This window comes from Cyprinus carpio, chromosome A18 (genome assembly GCF_018340385.1).
Source record: "Cyprinus carpio isolate SPL01 chromosome A18, ASM1834038v1, whole genome shotgun sequence".
In the NCBI taxonomy this organism is placed as follows: Eukaryota; Metazoa; Chordata; class Actinopteri; order Cypriniformes; family Cyprinidae; genus Cyprinus; species Cyprinus carpio.
In genome coordinates, this window is record NC_056589.1 from 11,075,572 (window position 1) to 11,092,619 (window position 17,048).

Consider the following 17,048-nt stretch of genomic DNA (forward strand, 5'->3'; position numbering starts at 1 on the left):
GTGATTTTACCTGACTAGAACTCATTCACAGTTTCACATGTGCTGCTGATATGATTAGTCAATTAATGTTAGCTGGTAATTTTGTGTCAGGATCAAAAAACTGTGAAATTTGTTATTTTGTGAAAAGACTAATTATTTTTGACTAATGAAGATTTTCACAATTAATGATCACTCTACACACATTAGGATAGATTAGATGCCTTCCTCCGTTGCGAGTCCCTATCGAGCACTTTACCGATTCAACTACTCTCTTCTCCTCCTCCTTCCTAGCTCTTTGGCCCGCATCACTCACCACAGAGCAAGCCTGTTCTTGATAAAGCTGCTGTGAAAACATGGGAAAAGCCGACGAGGAAGAAGTTGGGGGTGATGCGATATCTATATAGGCTGAGCAAAATACTTCATTGCTCCGTCTATAGCGCATTGTGATTGGATGTTTACACTGTCAACACAGGAGACAAACCAATGGGCCACTGGCTGCCCGTGCGTGATGGTCCTCTGCAAAAAAAAAAAAAAAAAAAACAACAACAAAAAAAACTGGTATGCCCGATTACCAGTCCAGCCCTGATTATAATTTAATGCTGCGATTTTGTGTTGTAGATATTTTGAGAGAAATATATCAACAGCAGAGACTCTATATGTGGAACAGCAAGGACTAAGCAGTCTCTAATAGATTACTGGCTCATTTCCCAAAGCCTAGCAAACAGTTGTAAATCAGTCAGCATTCATGCTACACCTCTTACAGATCACAGTGTTGTCTCTCTCAAGATTTGTCTTTCTTTGTCCTTTGATTTCAGCTCATCTCTTTATTGGAAATTGAACAATTCTCTTCTCCTGTTCGAAGAGGCTAAGATGACTATTATATTACTGATTGAGCAGTACTAGAGAAGAGCTTTAGTGTTAGATTCATATTGTAGCCAGTGATAACTGTTGAAATTTGAAATTAGTAAATATTTTAGAAAGTTTGGTAGTAATTTAGCTAAGAGAGCAGAAGAAAATACGGTGGTGTCTAAAGTTGCAATACTTTCTTCTAAACCCCCAGAGCTGTTTTCTGAATCTGATAAGCTTGAGTATGCTGACCTGCAGTCTAAATTAGATGAGATGTACACTTATAGGGTACAGGGTGCTTACACAAGATCTAGAAAAAAAAGATGATGAAGGAGGGAGAATGTAACCCAACAGCATATTTTTTCAGATTAGAAAAGAGTCACTTAAGTACTTCATTAATTGAAGCACTCTAAAATAATCTTGATGCTATTGCACATTTCTGTGCGATATCTATCTATCTATCTATCTATCTATCTATTCTGAAGAGGCAGCCACTACTTTTCTGGAGTCTGTTTAAAAATTGCTATTTGAAAAAAAATTGCTATTTTCTTGAGACTATCTCAAGAAATGACAGAAACCTCTGTGATAGTTAAAAAATATTTTCAGAAGTTAGTAACTCAGTTATAGAACTTAAAAACAATAAATCTCCTGGAATGGACGGGCTTACCGCAGAGTTCTATAAAGAGTTCTCTAAAGAATTCTATCCTTTTTACTCAAGGTTTCTGAACCCAAAATATATTTGTTAAAAGAATAAATTTATATTTGCTAAAAGAATAAAATATGTACTGGGTTCTGTAATAGATGAGACACAATCTGGCTTTTTTAACAAAAGACACATTATTAATAATATAAGGTAGATTCTTGATTTATTCGATTATTCAGACTTGATACAGGAAGACAGCTTCATTCTTTTCTTAGATTTCTATAAGGCTTTCGATTCTTTTGAGCACCAATTTATTATTAAGTTGTTACATAAATTTGGTTTTGGGGATATGTTTTGCAGAGTAATTAAAACTCTTTACAATAATGGTAGCGCTTTGATTAAATTAAAGCATGGCACTTCAGCAAGGTTTAGTTTATTTAGGGGAATCGACCAGGATGTCCTGTTTCTCTCTTTTTATTTCTTCTTTGTGTGCAGCTACTGTCATCGTTTGTTTGTGAAAGCGGTATTCGGGATATCCATATAGCAGATCAAGAAATATTTATTAGTCAACTAGCAGATGAAACCACATTATTTTTAAGAGACGCTTCCCAAATTCCTATAGCTATTAATTGTATAAAACTTTTCTCTGAAGCTTCAGGTCTTAATATAAACATAAGTAAATGTAAATTAATGTCTATTAAATATTGTATAGCACCTACTATTTATAACGTCCCAGTTAAATCTGAAATTAAATATTTACTTATTTAGGCATTGTGATTACTAAAAATCAAGACAAGAGATGTACCTTGAATTTTGACCCTGTTATATTAAAAGCTAAAAGAAGATTCAACACATGGTTGCAGAGAGACTTGACCTTGAGAGGCAGTGTACTGCTTGCTTAGGTGGAGGGCATCTCCAGGTTTTATATATGCTGCACTCTCTTTATAGGTGTAGAACAAAATCTTTAAATCAGTTGATAAAATCCATTGTTAAGAAGTCTGTAACAATGAACACATATGAGTATGGTGGGTTGAATTTCCTTGATTTATCTTCTTTGAACAACACTTTCAAAACTAATTGGATTAGGCAGTTTAAGTGTGATCCAAATTCAATCTGGAATTTAATCCCCAATCTTTTCCAAATTAGGTGGTCTCCCTTTCCTATTGGTTTTATAATATTTCTAGATTCCTTTACAATTTATCTAAATTTCACATACAGGCATTACTTGCATGGTCTTTAATCTTATAATATGAATGGTCATTGAGCACAACTTTTCCCTTCACCGTTACTTTATTTGGAACAATCAAGATATTGTATATAAGAGTAAATCTTGTTTTTTTAGAGGCTGGCAGCGGCCATACCGGATACCAGAAGCTCGCCGGCTGGCTATAGAAGATGATGTTCCAACTAGGAATCATCAAGCCCTCCCGTAGCCCTTGGGCAAGCTCAATAGTGATGGTACCAAAGCCGGACAACACCCTCCGTTTCTGTAATGACTTCAGGAAACTCAATCAAGTCTCTGCCTTCGACGGGTATCCCATGCCGCAGGAGGATGAGCTCCTGGACTGGCTAGGCAAGGCTCAATACATCAGCACATTGGACCTCACCAAGGATATTGGCAGGTGACCCTCTCCCTAAGCTCTCAGGAGAAAACAGCTTTCAGCACTCCCAATGTCCACTGGCATTACCGGGTGCTACTCTTTGGCCTACACAGGGCACCAGCCACGTTCCAGCGGTTGATGGACATCTTGCCCCGGCCCCACCAAGCCTACGCCGCGGCTTACCTGGATGATGTCATCATACACTCGGAGTGCTGGGAGACTCACCTAGAGCGTCTGCTCTGGCCTGACTGCCAACCCCAAGAAGTGCTCCAGACTGCCAGCCCCAAAAAGTGCCACCTCGGCATCACCGAAGCAAAGTACCTGGGTTACAAAATTGGACTAGGGCTCATCATGCCCCAGGAGAAGAAGGTCGAGGCGGTGAAGAAGTTCCCACGTCCCGTAAACAAAACACAGGTACGAGTGTTCTAGGGGTTGGCGGGCTACTACCGATGCTTCATTCCTAACTTCTCTATAGCCTGCCCCCTGTCAGACCTTACCCGGAAAGGGCAGCCGGAGAAGATAGTCTGGACTCCTGAGACAGAAACCACCTTCCAGGCCCTCAAGATGTCCCTGACGTCCTCTCCGGACCTGCATGCCTCAGACTTCGGCTGCCCCTTCACACTGAATACCGATGCCTCCGGCACCAGCTTAAGGGCAGTCCTCTCCCAGCTCCGGGATGGAGAGGAATACCCCGTGGTCTATATCAGCAGGAAACTCTCCCCCATGGAAACCAGGTACGTGGTGCTGGAGAAAGAGGCCCTGGCCATAAAGTGGGCAGTCCTGGAGTTGAAGTACTACCTCTGTGGCCGTCGGTTCACCCTCGTCACAGATCATGCGCTGCTCCAGTGGATGTCCAAGGTGAAGGACATGAATGCCCGGGTGACTCGGTGGTTCCTAGCACTCCAGGACTTCTGCTTCCAGGTAAACATCGGGCCGGGACCGACCACGGCAATGTGGACGGACTCTCCCGGGGCTGGTCCAGTTGGGCAAGTAACATCAAATTCCCCTCCCGTAATACCCCCACAACAAGTTGTGTGTTTCCCCACAGGACCAGGAAACGCTGCTCCCACACTGATCACAGTCACAACACCTGTGCGTGATGAGTGGCGCACCTGGAGCTCATTCCGGCCGGCCATAAAAGCCAGGAGAAGAGGCACCCAAGTTGAGTTGCAACGAAGCACCAGGCGAAGTTAATGCTTGTTCTTCCTTGTTCACAGAATCCGACGGCACGCAGGGAGAGGGATCTTCACCATGACACTTCACCCCACGAGCACCGAGTAAAGACTTGCACCATTCATCAAATAAATCACCATCAGTGTCACTTAAAATAAAACACACTCCGTGTCACCAACCACCCCTACAGACACTGTGTTATCATTCACCCCGCGACTATAATTCGCTACTATTTTAGTCGCATTATTTTTTATAACTAATTAAGATAACTCGACAAATATTTGAATGCAGTTAACGCACTGGCCACACCCCCAGACCTGTACATCATACATTTCATACAGTGATCGTTGATAAATATGATGATGCAGGGCAATAACTCCATAAAAAAAATGTTAATTTTTTATGTGAAATGGTTTAGTCTGCTTTGATTTAACAGTAAAATATTGAGAATTTTTACATTGTTTATCTTTAATCTTAAATTATAAATCTGAAACCGTTGTAGTGCGACAAAGGTTTATTCAAATCCACAAAAAGACTCCCATCTTTATCCTGCAACCTGTAAAATAAATCCTAAGTTTTCTGGTAAATTGGAGATCTTTTAGGAGTTGTACATATCATTTAATATTTAATAATTAGTTTTTATTATTTAAAGGTTAAATTCTAGACGTTTTTCATTGGATTCACCACAATGAGTAAAACCAGAGAGTTATTACATAACATATTACTAACCTGGCAATCATGAACAATGGTGACGACCACAGTGGATTCACACACGGCTCCCATGCATGCCATCATAGCATATTCCATGTCTGCAAAACCTTCACCTTTTCCAATTCTGTAGCCTATAGACATTAGATAGCATCACTGCATCATGAGAAGACTCAATTCTCAAGTTGTCTTAAGATGTAGGAGTTACCTTTATTAGATACAGCCACTGATCCAACTACTACAAGATCCACCTGAACTTTGTCATCTAAACCGACCGGGACACTCATCTCTTTAACACCTTAAGCACAAACAATTGAAACTGAAACAAATTTAACAGACTGCAGACATACTACACATATCACATTACATCTGAGTATACATTACTTCACCTGAGACGTAGAACAAACATGCAGTTCTTTTCTGGTTGCACCTTTTGGTGTAATGATCCTGTTAAATAATCCAGTTTTTAGCCGAGGTGTTGGAACAAGCAATGTTTTTCTTGCCTGTATTCAAACAAAAATGGGATATGAATTATGTTATATTATTAAATTCATTTTTGTTAAATTATACATACAATGCAGAATACCAAACAGGTTGATGATGTACATTTAAAAATGTGGTCTGCAGTTGACAGCAAGCAATCTGAACAATATACCTGCAGAGAAGCTAGTCTAACCCCCTCTAGTGCTTTATCAGGATCTACTTTGACCACAGCAGCTTTGGTGAAGATCTCTAGCAGTAGCACCTTTTCACATGCCTCCAGTGCACCCTGAAATTAGGGATAGCACTGGATAAGATATCACTTCAGTGGAACTTACTTCTAAAGTAATGAAGCGTGCCTGTTCCTGAGGTCTGTCCGGATTCACTTTAATCACTCTGCTGGATCTAAACTTGGGCAGGTCTGGGAGCCTGTTACAGGCACAAGTTGCTTCCTAAACCAACAGTCCACATAATCATTATATTAAAGATTTGTGTTTAAATATTCAAATTGCTTTATTAAGTACATTACTGTTTATTGTTGGTAATTAATTTGTTTCATAATATTTTTTTTTTCTGAAATGCCATTAAATAGGCAACTCCCACAAACACACATTTATACATTTATTTCCACATTTAAGCATTAATTTACATATTCATTCATATTTCTACATTTATTTATTTCTACATTTCTTAGTCTGTAAGGTAATGAGGATGATAACTCAGCCAGAGTAGGAGAGGGGTAAGCTTTGAGGTCACAGTGACACCTTGTGGTGTGGCCAAACAAAATACAGTAAGTGTAGCCTATGTATATGACATGCCTGTTAGTGGGATGAATGACTTAGATTGTCAATAATCTTATATCACGGTTTAAGTCATTTAATATCACCCTACCCGTATGTATACTACAGAACCCCTAAAGGGGTATGTTGGTGGGAAAAATACAGGATGGAAGGAAAAAAAATTTCAAATATTTTGTGTTCTAAGAATCTCTGCTTTCGCTCGCAAAACTCTTTCAAGTATACACCTTAAAGCATACTATTCACAGACAATCAGAATATGAGCCATATGATCGTAACGCGCTAACTTGCACACTCCCCCATAGAAAGTAAGCACTTAATTAATGGACCAAGACAGTGATATAAAAAGGCCAGATTTGGTATACAGTTTATTAATATAGGAAGGCAGATAAGCCCAGAATATGAACAGAAAGTGCTAAATTGCACGTTAACCCTCTGGTATTGTTCATTTGGAAGTCGCACTTGTGTTGTTTGCGTTGTTGTCAAAAGTGACCAGACACCTGAAATGTAATTTATTTTTATTTCATATTTTAAAAAATTCCTGGTAATATTTAATATTTATGCAGTAATTATGATCACTTTTCCCATTGAAAATAATAATAAATCTAATCTAATATTTTTTCTATTACTTTTCAATGATGGCAATATTTCATGTTAAAATAAAGACAATGCCTTTAAAATCCAATTTATGAAGGCAGATTAGTGTCATTTGGTGGGAGTAAAAAAAACTTATGCAATACCGTGGTTTAGCCATTAGATTCCTATGTAGCTCTACTGTATATAAAAGGCTTTAATTCTCTAGTTATTTTTAGGCAAATACTTTAAGTTATGGATTTGGATTTATATTTAGACATTCTCAAAGACAACTTTTTGTACCTTTAGTTTTTTGTTGTTGATGTTGGTTTGAAATGTTGGTTTGAAATGTCAGCTTTTACATTAATTGTACTACAGTCAAACCTGAACACAAAGAAAGACATTACATATTACATCAAAATTCAACAAAAATATAACAAAAATGAACAGAAATGCTTTAGAGGTTAATAAATGTGATTTCATCCTTTGAGACTTCTGGCTCAATTTTGCCGTATTGTTACAGCCACACCAGTTATATTTAATACATTAACTAACATTAACTAATCAAACTATATTGTAAAGTGTTACTATTATTTGTTATTAAAGTATATATGTTCACAAAAACACTGTCAAAAAATTAGCATATTGTGAAAAAGTTCATTATTTTCCATAATGTAATGATAAAAATTAAACTTTCATATATTTTAGATTCATTGCACACCAACTGAAATATTTCAGGTCTTTTATTGTTTTAATACACTGATGATTTTGGCATACAGCTCATGAAAACCCACAAATTCCTATCTCAAAAAATTGCATATTTCATCCGACCAATAAAAGAAAAGTGTGTTTTTAATACAAAAAAAGTCAACCTTCAAATAATTATGTTCAGTTATGCACTCAATACTTGGTCGGGAATCCTTTTGCAGAAATGACTGCTTCAATGCGGCGTGGCGTGGAGGCAATGGAGGCAATCAGCCCCAGGATGTTGGCGGCGCCTTAAGCGGCCTGATTTCCGAATATAACATGCAAAATTGTTATGGACAGTCACCACAGTTCTGCTTCTCTGTACCCCAGGTCAGGCGCTTCTGCCGCTGTTTCTGGTTTCAAAAGCACACGCCTGTGCACGGTGGCTCTGGATGTTTCTACTCCAGACTCAGTCCACTGCTTCCGCAGGTCCCCCAAGGTCTGGAATCGGTCCTTCTCCACAATCTTCCTCAGGGTCCCGGTCACCTCTTCTCGTTGTACAGTGCGTTTTTTGCCACCCTTTTTCCTTCCCCCAGACTTCCCACTGAGGTGCCTTGATACAGCACTCTGGGAACAGCCTATTCGTTCAGAAATTTCTTTCTGTGTCTTACCCTCTCGCTTGAGGGTGTCAATGATGGCCTTCTGGACAGCAGTCCGGTCGGCAGTCTTACCCATGATTGCGGTTTTGAGTAATGAACCAAGGCTGGGAGTTTTTAAAAGCCTCAGGAATCTTTTGCAGGTGTTTAGAGTTAATTAGTTGATTCAGATGATTAGGTGTAATAGCTCGTTTAGAGAACCTTTTCATGATATGCTAAGTTTTTGAGATAGGAATTTGGGGTTTTCATGAGCTGTATGCCAAAATCATCAGTATTAAAACAATAAAAGGCCTGAAAATATTTCAGTTGGTGTGCAATGAATCTAAAATATATGAAAGTTTAATTTTTATCATTACATTATGGAAAATAATGAACTTTTTCACAATATGCTAATTTTTTGAGAAGGACCTGTATTATCTTATATAGCATGCAAAGAGTGCTCCCTTTAATTTTATTAAAAACTGTCACTCATTCATCATGATTTCACAAAGTTCCAAAGAAAAAAAAAACTATGAAAGTGCCCACACGATGAAACTCTTTTTAATGTCTTTGTTAGAAGTTACGAGCATGATAGAACTCAGCACTGGACAAAAAATGGTGACAGGAGCGGTGAGTGCGTGGATTCCAACCTAAACACCTCTGATTGGCCATTGCGTTTTAGAAATCAACAAACATGCCTGTGATTTGCTACATTGCTCAACTCTGTGAAAGTGCATTGTAAAATCAGATGACGCTTTCCAAAGCAGAAGGGCAGATACACTGGATTGTTTGCCAAATCTATTTCGTTATGCTATTATTACGAAGAAAACAGATCCTAGACCAGGGGTTATGGGCAGCTTTTCCATCTAAAAGCAATCAGAAGCAACAGCAGGCAGTTGTATGAGTAAGACTATTATACACACTAAACTCAAGTCCTACTATCCGGGGGTGGGGGGGGTTGGCACAGGGATGTCATGGGGGGCCAGGCCCCTTTTGCACTGGGCCTGATGTCACCCCTTCCTGATGTTTCTGTATTTTTATATTGCATTGTGTAACTTATTGATTTATTTCACCGTATTTGCAAAAAAAATCTGTTACAGTCACAATTCATGTGTGTCTGTGGTGTGTGGGGGTGGGTGGAGTTTGTTTTTCCCCCCCCCCCCCCTCAACTTCATTGCTTTGTACTTCTTTCTGCATCGGAATGATTTGTAGATTTGTGTACACAAAAATTGTTTTGCATATTTCCCATTCATTTCCAATGGAGGTCATTTTTGACCACGGACAACAGTGTTACGACCGTTTAGCTTTTTCAAATCAGGTCCACTTTTTTTTTTTTCTTTGTGGCCACATAGTGACTGCCAAAAGTCAGTCACTATGAGTTTCATACCATTCCAAATTTTTAAATTTCAAAACTTTTTTTTTTTTTCGGTCTAAAATGACTGAACAACACCAGAGGGTTTAGTGTTTTCCTCCCATAGAAGCCATTCCAAAGAAAACGTTTAACGTGGCTTAATGAAGATGGTGATAAAAAAAAAGACCAAATATGCTATAGAAATATAGGCTACTGTAAAAATGCAAGCAGATGAGCCCAGAATATCAGCTGAACTGCACAATAAGCATTTTCTCCCCCACAGAAAAAGTAGCTTTAGCTTAAGACAGTGAAATAAAAAGCCCATAATTTAAATACAATTTATTAAAAATACTGTATATACTATTGTAGCGCCCCCTACTTTCTTTTTGAACAGCTTAGTAAGGAGCAGCACCAGGTTCAATAAACTAATAAGAGATGTTGTATTACGGCCCCTCTGATGTCACAGAATGAATTGCTTCTCTTTTAGAATGTTACTTGGAATTTAAAATCTATACTAACCTGAGTTTAAATTTTCACAAACAAACTCTTTTGAAAGAAATATACTCTCAGATAAGTAACAAAATATAAAGAATTTAATTAGAATAGAATTAAACACAGGGGTGGACTTAGTGATTTGGGGGCCCTAAGCAAATTCCTAACCCTTATTTTGCTTTCTTGCTCTCATAATTTATCGTTTATTTATCCCTTCAGAACCAATAAATAATTAGTCAACCTGATGCCTTCTTTCGTTTTCATTTAAACATAATAATAGCCGTAGAAATGTACTTAGTTCAGGGAAATGTATATATATACAGCCTACATTACAATGAAACAAAATATTATATCAATTGTCTCCTTTTATTTTCATTTTAACATAGATAAATTGAATAAAGACCAAAGATTACCTGTTAGATTTACCCAAAACTAATTATATTTTATGTTTAACTACTAAAGAGACATCAGAGCCAGCGGCAAATGTCAGAAGGACTAGCTGAGTTGAGACTGCTCTAGGCGGATACATGAGCACTGAGCTCCCGCTGATCGTGTGGAGCTGATCATCTCTGAAATCGGCAAAACACTTTTAAATAGGTGCTGTCTTTATAAATAAACTGCATATTTGAGTTTTAAATAACTACATTCTCACCTAAAATACATTTAAAACTACATTTCATGACACAATAACATTAATATTTTGAAAATTATCAGAATAACTGGTGGTTGAAATCACAATGCTGCGTGAACTTAACCAATCAGCATGTATAGTGCCCAAGTCCCGCCCCCGAAAGTTCCGGACCTTTGAAAAAGTACTACCTCGTGAGCAGGGACTTTCTGAGGGGCATTTTTTGACCCAGAACTTTATTTAGATCCTGGATCCTGTGGTGGAAACACACCGAGTACCAGCCCAAATTCCCTAGTAGGGATGGGCGATACCACTTATTTTTTCAATACGATACCGATACTTTTCATGGCCAGTTTTGCGATATCGATACTGATACAATACTTCAAAACTTAACTTTTAAATTATGAAATTTATTAAATTATTAAATAGTAAAATGGGAAATGTTACCTACTTTATATTTGAAACGCATTTTAACATTCAATACACCTTAATTATTACTAATTCGGTAATAGTGTTTGTTTACACATGATTCAAATATGTGTACAGTATTGGTAACCATGGAAATCTACAAATAGTTGAAAAAACGGTCACTTTAGTAAAATCATGGTTCATCATAAGGGACTGTGCCAGTGACCAGGCTGTTGGATGCGTAAATATGATGTATATAATATATATATATATATATATATATATATATATATATATACTATATATAAGATATATATATATATATAATATATATTATATAATATATTATATTATAGTCTATATATTATATATTAATATATATATTATAGTTCTGACAGTGTATGATTTATGTTAACATAGCGCTGCCATGATCAATATAAACTTAATGTTCAATTTAAATAAATGCAATTGCACCAAACTATGTAGGCTGCCTCGCTGCCATATCAGGCAATGACTTTGCAGGCAGCGTTTTTACATGAAGGCACCTCATGAAACTGATTTTGGACAGGCTTCTGAGGCAGTGTAACGGTTAAATGATCTACAGCTAAATAAAGAGAGCTTTGGTGATAACTAAGTGGATATTTCATTACTGCAATATCAATTTCTCGCTAGAAATTTCATCAAAAGTGGAAAACTTTGATCAAAAACAAACATTTACACACAAACTGACCACGACTGCAACTTTCAGACGCCATCTTTGTTTTTTGGCTTAACTGTCACGGAATGGAACGCACAGGATTGTGGGATATCAAAAGCAGCGAAGGATACATCTATGCTGCCTTCAAAAATCAGCCAGATGAAGGCATCTCAGGAGACAGGAACTGAAGCTAACATTGAATTCGGACGTGCCTTGATGCCTTCCTACCTTGGAATGCGTCCTCTGAAGGCAGCATTTTTCAGTTTTCGGATGCAGCCTCTAACATAAGTTATTTGTACATTTCAATATATTGTACACTTTTTTTAAACAAAATCACTGGTAAATAAAACACATCTTAGTATCGATACTTTTTCTTTAAGTATTACTTTCGAAACTCGCGTCAGTATTGATATATTGATACTTAAGGATCAATATGCCCATCCCTATTCCCTAGTTCCTGGGTAAAGTTCCAGCGATAGAAGCCCGGTTTTAGGTTAACTTTTTAATTTTTTTTTTTTTTTTTGACGACATTATCCCCCAGAAAACAAAAAAGCTTCCACTTGTCCATTTAATAAATATGGTAGGGTTTGTCAAGAAACAAATAGAAAATGGAATCTATCATTAAAAGCACAATATGTAAATTTTCGCCGCTAGAGGTCACATTTTCAAAACAATAACAAAGGCGAAGCTTGATGACACTATATGAAGGAGAGTGGAACGATGGGAGATGTTGTTTTCACCATCCTGAGATGAACGAATCATGTTCATGGATGTAATTAATTATTTTTTATTTAACCTGTACCTTCCAAAGTTATTAAAACAGCAAAAAAAATAAAAAAAAAAACCAACAAAAAAAAATTAAAAAATTAAAGAAAAACCCAAAATTAAGCAACCCCAAAAAAACTCCCCTTATAATCAGCAAAGCTGTCTATACAGTGTTTGATGAATCCCCTACTTGCATCATATGTACATCTGCACTTTGTTGTTTATGAGGAGATAATTCGTGAGAGCACAGTTCAGTCAACGAGCATGTGCACTGAACAACAAAAGCTAGTGTTTCAGCTAGGGATGCACGATAAATATCGGCACGATATTAATGCACATCTCATCAGTAAAGCCAGTTCTGTAATCAGTGGTAAATCTCTACATGTGCATGCTTTCATGTGGAGCAACATTTACTACACAGAGCCGTTGTTCACTGACAAGCTGCGCAAAACCGCAATCATATTTTACGCAGCTTGTCAGTGAACAACGGCTCTGTGTAGCAAATCCTAGTTTCAGCAATGACTCCTCTGAACGTCTCTGATTGGCTGTTGCATTCATAAGCTCAACAGACACGTGTGTGATTGGTTATAATGCACAACACTGTTAAAACACAGAAAAATCATGGCGTAACTTTGAGCAGATCTAAATTTAATGCTGCAGTAAACACTTTTCATTTAATTTTAATTTTATTTGTGACAGCCGCAATGGATTTAGTTTAACTGTACAGCAGCATTTTTGTCCACGTGTGTTGCCATAGTTTCTACAAACAAATATTATGTCATTGATAGGCGACAATGAACAGGGTGAGCCATTAGGCTTGTCCGAGATGCATCGGTGCTGCGCAGACAGATTAGCGTTTGACATCAAAGTACCGCGAGAGCAATTCAAAAGCTTAAAGAGTTGACTGCTGTCCAATCACTCTCACGGTACTTTGATGGCATACGCCGATAGGTCTGAGTAGTGCCGATGCATCACGAACAAGCCTATTATTTAAAATTGGAATTTCTCTGGATTCACAAATCCTTAGGAACTTTTGGGATAACGCAAGTACACAACTGCATGAAATATATAACACTGTGCAAGTGTTTTTTTGATATTTTATTATGAAAATCTTACACACTATGCCTTAAAGCGAAGATCTCCAGTCATCGCATTCATGCATTTATACTAGTGCATGGCAGTTTGCGCCGGTGCGCATAGACAAAGCACACAACCAAGTCATTTTGAAACATCAAGACAAATAAAATTATGACTTGAAACACAATACGTTCCTTATTGAGGTGAAAGAATGTGCGCAAAGAGCCTCCCTCTATAATCACTACAAGCTGTGACTCACTTCAGTTCATAGCGTTTATGAACTGAAGTTCTCTATAATGCACAATGAATCTGTTATTTACATCGTATCTACACTTGTATAATGAGAGGATTCGGGAGCTTGCATAACTCTGCACTTGACAAAAATTTTGCATTTTGAGCAGTGATTGGATTTTTAAATCCATTGCGTTCAAGAAATTAACAGACGTGACTGTGATCAGCTAAATTGCTCAATGCTGCAAATATGTTTTGCCAATATCAGATGAGGCCCCCGATTTACCGGGGCCCTAAGTGTCCGCATACCTCTCTCATATGTTAAAGGGATAGTTCACTCAAAAATGAAAAAATTAATCCATGATTTACTCACCCTCAATGTTACCTAGGTGTATATGATTTTCTTCTTTCAGACGAATCCAATCGGAGTTATATGAAAAATTGTCCTGGCTCTTCCAAGCTTTATAATGGCAGTGTTTCTATTCAACAGTCCAAAAGTCATCCAATAAAGTGCATCCATCCATAATAAAAAGTGCCTCACGTGGCTTCGGGAAGTGAATAAATGTCTCCTGTAGCGAATCGATGCATTCTTGTAAGAAACATATCCATATTTAAAACGTAATAACCACTTTTCTGTAGCTTATGCTAACTATCATATGCGAAAGCTATTCCAGGTTGATTATGTAGGACATATGCATAGCCCATGCACCAGTGAGAATATGCTAGTATCATGAAAACCAACGTTTGTTTACAGGAGCAAAGGAAGCAAAGTTTCCTTAATTTAGCAAAGGAAAACCAGTCTCTTCTTGGCTTATATCAAAATCCTTATTTTTCTTTATAAATCCTAACTTTGTACTTCTAATTTGTGACTGGTGTTTTTTTTTATTTGTTCTCTCCTCTCTGCTGCCACATTCATCACTTCTCACCTGCGCATGCGCTACGCATACGTCCTACGTCATCCACCCGGAACGCAGGGATGAAAACTCATCATGGGTGAAAAAGGTGACAAAGACAATCACCCACACCCCCAATATAACCCTAAATAAAAAAAATAAATAAAAAAAAAAAAAAAACGTATAATTGAAAGCCTTTATTATTTTTTAACCCTGCCAAAATTCACTTTAAATGTTCACTTTCAGTGTTGACGGGAAAAAAAAATTGTCTCCTGGTGGAAAACATCTCTGGTTATTGACGTAACCTTGGATCCCTGAGAGCCAGAACGAGACATTGTGGAGCATCCGCTTTGTGAACTCCTCTCCTTTCACATTTCCTGAAGTCCTATTGGCTCACGTCAGTCCGATTGACTAGCCAATTGTCCTGAAGTATGCAAATTGCATGCAAGTACTGATGAGCTTGGGAACTCCCAAGCTCGGGACCCAGGATTTCGGCCATAATTGCAGTGGGCGCATGTGTAGTAAACCCAGATGGCACACCTCTGAGGCAGACGCCATGAGCCCCAGCAGCCTCTTAAATTCTTTCATGCAAATGGACCTGCCCAGTCTGAAATGGCGCAGAGTAGACAAAATGCCCATCATGTGCTCTTGAGAGAGGCGAGCTTGCATCTCCACCGAGTTGAAACACACTCCCATATATGCTCTGATGGGAAAAAGTGCTGCATCTTTGCACTTGCAGAAAGTGTGCAGGGATAAAGCTAGCCCAAATGGAATAACAATATTTGTACGCTGTGTCCTTGAAGGCAAACCTCAGAAAGCGTATGTGATGCGGGGTGAATGGGAAAGTATGTGTCCTTCAAGTCCATGGATGCAAACCAGTCGAATTTGTGCCACGATCTGTTTCAGCGTTATCATCCTGAACAGAAACTTGCAAAGTGCTCTGTTGATGGGCCTCAGGTCCAGAATTGGACAGAGTCCTCCATCTCTCTTGAGCACCATGAAATAGCGCCTGTAAAACCCACTCTCCAGCTTGCTCTGAGGGACTCATTCTATCTAGTTCGGGGAACAGACACAGTCTCTATAGTGTGAAATCCAGGTGAAAGAGTCTCTATGTGCTGAGAATTAGCTGATTTTAAGTTAGTCAGAATCCGCTCTGAACTAATTTTAGTTTTTTGCAAGTTTACATAGTTCTACACGTTCACAGATCTTCCTATTATAAGACAAAAAGAGAGCATACATGATGTAAATAAGATATTCATTGTGTAGTTAGTTATTGATTATATCAGGAGTTTTCGCATAAGTGCCCTTTGCTCGCTGTCTCTACATGCGTCATTCAGTTTGAAGAAAAGTTTAAAAAGTCACAAAGTCTCATGTCATTTAACAATAATAAATAAATGAATAAGCCAAGACACCAATCGCCTAGAAGGGTTAATTATTTAAATACTTAACTAGTTAACTACAAATTAAGTTAATTATTAATGGTTTAATAAATAATGCATTAAATATTTTGGATTTTTTTTAGATTTAAATTACATTTTTCAAACATTGCCTAAAAAGGACACATCAAAAGGAGAGCTGTAAGTTATTTTTACCTGTAGAAGCTGCTAAAGGCAACACAGACTTGTTGCTGCTGAAGTTTTGTTACTTTGAATTTACACTGCATCACTTAAAGCACAGCTCTGTTTTTACATTGGCTTGTCAGATCGTTTGTTCCATACATTGCTTCAGTTATCACCATCAATCGCGGATCCCCTCGCAAAATTTTTTACACTCACGTTTGTCATTCCTGAAATACTATACACAGACGGTTTGGTCCTCAAACTTTTCTTCAAACTGAATGATGTATGTAGAGACACAGAGCAAAGGGCGCTCATGTGAAAACTCCTGATATAATCAATAACTAACTACACAATGAATATCTTATTTACATCATGTATGCTCTCTTTTTGTCTTATAATAGGAAGATCTGTGAACGTGTAGAACTATGTAAACTTGCAAAAAACAAGAGCGGATTCTGACTAACCTAAAATCAGCTAATTCTCAGCACATAGAGACTCTTTCACCTAGATTTCACACTATAGAGACTGTGTCTGTTCCCCAAACTAGAAAATACAGAAAATGTCCAAACCAATTTAAGAGTAACAATTTAACTGATGTTCAACAAATAAAAAAACAGATGTAATACAGATAAACAAATGATAAAACTTGGCTTATTGTATATCAGTTCCCTTTCTACGAAAGCACTTTTTGTAAATAATATGATCATAACCTAGATGAGATCAAATAAAAAAAATATACATAAAAAAAAATACTTTTATATACTATAAAAATTAGCCAAGTCCAAAAGGTAAAGGGGGAAATGTTGCTACAACGAGATTACTTTT

At 37.6% G+C, this 17,048-nt stretch overlaps 1 protein-coding gene across 2 annotated transcripts in view; it reads right to left on the reverse strand.

The window, feature by feature from the left end:
• mthfsd (methenyltetrahydrofolate synthetase domain containing) overlaps positions 1-17,048 on the reverse strand; it is a 77,313-nt gene that overhangs the window by 34,066 nt on the left and 26,199 nt on the right. For both annotated transcript variants that reach the window (XM_042774991.1, XM_042774992.1), the window contains exons 3-6: positions 5,769-5,882; positions 5,340-5,453; positions 5,159-5,249; positions 4,972-5,084 (exon numbers count right to left, since the gene is read on the reverse strand). In XM_042774991.1, coding sequence (XP_042630925.1) covers positions 4,972-5,084; positions 5,159-5,249; positions 5,340-5,453; positions 5,769-5,882 — 432 coding nt within the window. The remainder of the gene's footprint in view (positions 1-4,971; positions 5,085-5,158; positions 5,250-5,339; positions 5,454-5,768; positions 5,883-17,048) is intronic.